This window comes from Panicum virgatum, chromosome 9K (genome assembly GCF_016808335.1).
Source record: "Panicum virgatum strain AP13 chromosome 9K, P.virgatum_v5, whole genome shotgun sequence".
In the NCBI taxonomy this organism is placed as follows: Eukaryota; Viridiplantae; Streptophyta; class Magnoliopsida; order Poales; family Poaceae; genus Panicum; species Panicum virgatum.
The window spans coordinates 259,108-264,961 of record NC_053144.1 but is presented as its reverse complement, the minus strand read 5'-3'; the positions used below and the strand labels follow the sequence as shown (position 1 = coordinate 264,961).

At 41.2% G+C, this 5,854-nt stretch overlaps 1 protein-coding gene across 1 annotated transcript; it reads right to left on the bottom strand.

Moving 5' to 3' along the window:
* Positions 1-1,808: 1,808 nt before the first annotated feature.
* LOC120648925 lies at positions 1,809-3,357 on the bottom strand. The gene is made up of 2 exons (XM_039925551.1): positions 2,842-3,357; positions 1,809-2,297 (listed from the first exon to the last, which is right to left on the bottom strand). The coding sequence occupies exons 1-2, from the start codon at positions 3,355-3,357 to the stop codon at positions 2,073-2,075; spliced, it is 741 nt and encodes a 246-aa protein (XP_039781485.1). The 3' UTR covers positions 1,809-2,072.
* Between the last annotated feature and the right edge of the window lie 2,497 nt (positions 3,358-5,854).

Below are 5,854 nucleotides of genomic sequence, written 5' to 3'. Positions count from 1 at the left end.
CATATTCTTTTGCAAAGAATCTTACCAGCTGCCATGAGAGGAATTTTGGACAATGATATCTATGTAGTACTAGCAGAGTTAGGGAGATTTTTTAGGGAACTGTGCAGCAAAACCCTTCACAAGGATGCAAGAGATCCCTGTAATTTTGGTGAAGCTTGAGAAAATTTTCCCTCCTGCCTTCTTTGATGTGATGATGCACCTTGTTGTACATTTACCTGATGAAGCTTTGCTGAGAGGACCTGTGCAATATGGGTGGATGTACCCAATTGAGAGGCGGTTGTATACTTTGAAGCGCTACGTGAGGAACAGGTCACAACTTGAAGGTTCCATTGCCGAGGCATATATTGCTGATGAATGCTTGTCATTTTGCTCTAAGTACATGGATGATGTTGAAACAAGATTTAATCGGGAACAAAGAAATGTAGGTTTTGCTGATGAAGGGGCCTATAATGTTGATGTCTTTGGTCATGGAGTTCATTTTACTTCGGCGCCTCAATATGTTTATGATGAAAGTGACTTTGATCAAATGGTGTGGTATGTGCTGAACAACTATAGTCAAGCTGAGAAATATGTTGAGTAAGTACTAATAATCAATGCCTTGTATATATATAGATGAATCGTTGTTAATATAAATCTTATTTGACTCTAGATTGTTTTGTTTTTTTTTCAGAATGTTTAGAGAACAACTAGAGGGAGCAGGGGCATCTAACATTGAAAAATCGCTTCGGCTAGGATTCTAGAATTGGTTCAGGAACCATGTAAGCTCACATTCATACTATTTCAGCCATATTTTTACTATAGATTGTAATATATATGTGTTGCACATTGACAGGTCATGAGGTTGAGGAATATTGATCAAGAAGAGGTGGATGATGATCTCTTTGCCTTGGCATGTGGTCCTGATTTCAGAGTCAATAAGTACTCCTCATGCGTTGTAAATGGTGTGCGGTTCAACACTATTGATCATGACAAGAATAAGAAGACCCAAAACAGTGGAGTAATGGCACAAGGGGCACATAATGGTCAGCCCATTGATTTTTTTGGAACCTTGAAAGAGATCATCCAGATAGAATATCTAGAGGATGATAGGTCAGCAGTTTTGTTTAAATGTGACTGGTTTAAATTGGATGGGAAGAAGAATGGACTCAGAGATGATGGTTTTTTCAAAAGCATCAATATTGGATGCCTATGGTACAAGAATGATCGTTTTATCTTGGCCACTCAGGCTAGAAAGGTTTTCTATTTGCCAGACACCAAGTGGGGAGAAAATTGGCAAGTTGTCCAGACTTTTGACCATAGGCATCTTTACAATGTGAGGGAAATTGAGAATGTACACTGCAAAGCTCCTGCATATCAAGAGGATGAGTCACGTGAGGAGGATGGTAGAAGACAAGCAGTTTCAAACACTACATATGACCAGCCTCTGAATAGAGATGATGAACAAGGCATTATGTTTGGAGCTGCTGATATTGCTCGCCTCGTGAAAGAAAGAGAGCAACAAGCAGAAGTTAGTGATGGCGAAGACGATGAGGATGACACACTGTTGGAGTACTGTAGCAATGATGAAGGTGGTGCTGAAATTGACGTCGACAGTGATGATGAATAACAAGCAATACTCCAACTGGGCATTTGTATCATGTTGTATTTGTTTAACAAGCAGATATTATAGTGTTCCTGATCTGGGCATTTGTTTAACAAGCAGACTTGTTTTTTCTTTATCAAGCATAATGTAATCCTTGAAAAGAATGTACATGTTGTGTCCCATTGTCTTGCTTTGTGCCGAATGGACATATGATAATTTCTTGTCATATATAAACATGGCAGTCATCATACAGAACACAAATATACCAGTCAGGTTCAAGAGATCATAGAGTTTTCATTTCAAAGATCACACGTAACACAAATATACACAGCCACAAGGACTAGAAGTTCATTTCTAAGATCACACTAGCACTAGAGGGTGTTATTGATGCTTAGAGGGAACACAAAAACAGACATGGACAAAAGCATTGTGTCCCATCCACTACAGTCCTACCAAAATCAAGCTTCGACTATCATCTTGCGTGCATCCACTAGATGTTTCTTGCCTTCTTCGACGCCTTTAACAGTGCACGCTGAAGCTCATTCTTCCTAGCCTTTTCCTTTGCAAGCTCTTTCTCAAGGATACTAATCTTCACCTCTACCCCTGCGTCCACCTTCTTCCTGGCCTTTTCCTTTGCAAGCACTTCCTGAAAAACACCTATCTTCACCTGTGATGCAGCTGCCTCATTGTGCAGGTCCCAGAAGCTCATGTGAGCCTGCAAGATGTAAAAAACAAACTGATCAAAATAGTATAAGTAGTCATCTATTTCTGAATGCAAACTTGGTATAAAAATTACCAAACACAGTCATCTATTATAACTCTTTTAGTCTGATATCATTCAACTCTACAATGACCTCTTGATGGTGCTAAAGCCGAGAAACTTATAACATGTACATCAACCTCAAGATAGCATAAAAATTCAACCGCACCAGCAAGCTTTTCAACTCTGAAAGCTACTAAAAGTAGCAGAACTCAAAGTATTTCAACAATACATAGTTATTCAGAGTTCTGAGCTCTGTTTTGCATAGCAAACCAGACATTATATACAAGCTTTGCATAGAACTAGTAATTACAAACAACATGATAATAAGGGTTCCAGATCCAATACTCAATCTCATGATTACACTGAACACAAGCAGGCTGGACACAAGAAACTCTCTTCCAAATTACACTTCTTGGCATAAGCATTTAGCAACTAGCAATGCAGACTAGGTATAAAAATTCTGAAAAAAATAAGACATATTGTTGAGGAGGATAACCTTCTCTGTAGCCATGGACGGCGAGGTCACCTTCTTCTTTGTAGCCTTCTCCTTCCCCATCTTGTGCAGAGACACTGAGCTTGTTGAGGAGGAGGGGGAATCGCGGCGGGCCTCCCGGCGACATTGCCGCCTTGTAGCCGTGGTGGAGCCGCCCGCTTCTTGGGTGTGGAAGAAGAGGCGCCGGTCTTCCCGGCGCCCGGCTTCTTCCCCACGGCCGGCTTCTTCCCCGCGCGCAGCTTCGTCCCCGCGCCCGGCTTCTTCCCTGGCAACCAACAGCCAGTCTTCTCCTCTCGGAGTTGCAGTTCCACCATAGCCCGGCGCTTCCAAGACGGCATCCTCCGTGCGTCGCCGGATCGTGGAGGGAGACGAGGCGTGACGGGTGGACTTGTCGCTGGAGAGTGAGAGGAGGGGGCCGGAGAGGAAGAGGAGGGGGCGGAGAGATAGAGGCGAGGCGAAGAGATAAAGATAGAGGAAGAGGAGGTGAGGGGGCAGAGAGATAGAGAGGCGACGAGTCATCTTAATTATCTCACAGAAGGATAATGTGATAAATAAAATTGTATATAGGACCTTGCCGAATTCACTCTCATAGCGCAATGGTATGGTTGTTGGTTTGGAACACGGAGTCCACGGTTCAAATCTGGGCAGTCGCCCCATTTTTTGATGTTTTTTTCTGTTTAGTAAAAAAAATTGCAGCATCCGGGTATCGAACCCGAGACCTGCAGCTATAACACGCCAAGACAATACCACTGCACCACTTCTGGATTTGGTCATCTCTGATGCATTTAAGATAGGGAACATATCTGGTGCAAACCACAACTTCGTGAAAACCCATGCAAATCATAATAAAAAAGTCACAACAATTCACCAAAAAATCACACATGTAGATGATATGATGACATATAATCTTGTAAAATATCTTGTCCAAACTCGACTTCGTTTGCGAGATATAAAAACAACAAATTTCAAGCTAGAAAGTTGTCCACATGATTTGTTAGAAATTTGTTATTTTTATATCTTACAAACAAAATCGAGTTTGGACAAGATATTTTATAAGATTGTGTATCATTATATCATCTATGAGTGCGATTTTTTGGTGAATTTAAATGATTTTTTGCCATGGTTTGCACGAGTTTTCACGAAAATTGTGGTTTGCACTAGATACGTTCCCTTTAAGATATTAGTAAAGCCACCTCCCCACCTGTTGTGTCGGAAGAAGAGCACAGGAGTAGTTCGTATTTCCTCTTTTAATCTGCAATCAAATTTTGTATGTGGTTTTTCTCTGTCATACATAATCCAAATTTGGTGATTTTTTTTGGAATTTTTATAAAAACGCTATCTTTCCATTAATGACCTTTTTTAGTATAGATTCCTATTTCGCATATGTTGTTTATATGTATTATCTTGTTCCTTATAAGTACAACAAAGAAAATATATGTGTTTTCCATAACCATTAGCCATGAAACTTCGTATTTCGTAATATTAATGTAAACACAAGGTTATGATCATTTTTGAAAGGCATATGTGCTCAAATATGTTCTAAAGTATGGAAATCTTTAATGTTCAACTAACATTGTATGAAACTATGTGTGAGATGTAGCCATTTATGAACAATGTATGTTCTTCCTTTATCGCCAACATCTCAAATTTTTATGACAAGTTTAGGGACCCAAATTATGTTTCCATGTCAATTTGTAGGCTGTTTAGACCATATTAAGATGTCATTACAATTATTACATCCTAAAATTGAGATATAAATTTGCATTATGTGATGTAAGTTCATTATATGTGAAAATGGTTGTGACTGATGTTATTTTATTAAAATACTGCATGTCAAATGATGAATTTTTGATATTTTTTCTGAATTTTTGGGTCCTATTTTCTAGGCTCTAAAATTAGAGGAACATTCAATTTGAGCTGTTTTTCTTTTTTATTTGTGATCAAACCATAGAACCGGCAAGGGTGATCCTTGTCTTAGATTGTTACCTATATTTTTATCTACTCAGAAAAATTTTTGGTTAAATTTTTTAACTTGATAGCTTAGGCATTTGAGAGGGATGCAAGTTTAATTTTAAAAATGGTGTCGGGCCCACGAGTCAGTCTATCAGACTCCCAAAATGAGTTCAAGCCCACGGGCGCCATCGACCAAATCAAATCACGCCAGACCAAAAATTCCAACCTGAATTGACTATAATACCCACGCATTTTCACTTCCACCGGTCATCAGTTCAAGGGCACGCTCGTCTTTGTCCCCGCCACCTCTTCTTTATCCCCCTCCACCTCTTCTTTTCCCAGCCGCCACTGCCGCACTCCCACCAAACCCTAGCCGCCGCTGCCGCACCCCATCTCCTCCAGATGCGGCGAGGAGCGCCGGCGGCGGTGCCCCGCTTCAAGGACGGCAAGGGTGCAGCCCGCGTCAAGGGCACTTTCTCCACCGCCACAGCTACGACGTCTTCTGCACACCCATCTCCACCACGCCACTGCGATGACACCTTCTTCACCACCAGAGTGAGGATGCCTTCTCCACACCCGTCACCACCACGCCACTCCGACGACACCTTCTCCACCGCCACCATGTCGTCAACTTGCAAGAATCCCAGTGCCACCGCACTAGGCGCCACTGCAAGGGCCCCTCCGCCACCAAGGACCTCCACCATGCCGGCAAAGGGTGGACCAAAGAAGATACTGCAAGGGCCTCGGATGGCAGGTTTGTGCTCATGTTCACTCTGGACTCGTTTAATTAGATGCTCATGTTCAGTCTGTTAGTGCATGAGACTATTAATCTGAATGAGTACTTATGCTTGATATGTCAGTATTTGTTCGTAACAAGTCAGATTCTTGATATGTCAGTAGTTGTTAGTGCATCAGATTATTGATATGTTAGTAGTAACAATCAGATTCTTGATTCTTGTGAATGAGTAGTTGTTTGTGTTTAATTGTTGTTCATGAATCTTGGGTGAGGTGCTAGTTAGATTACAGAGTACGTTAATTGCAGTTATATTGCAGAGTAGAATTC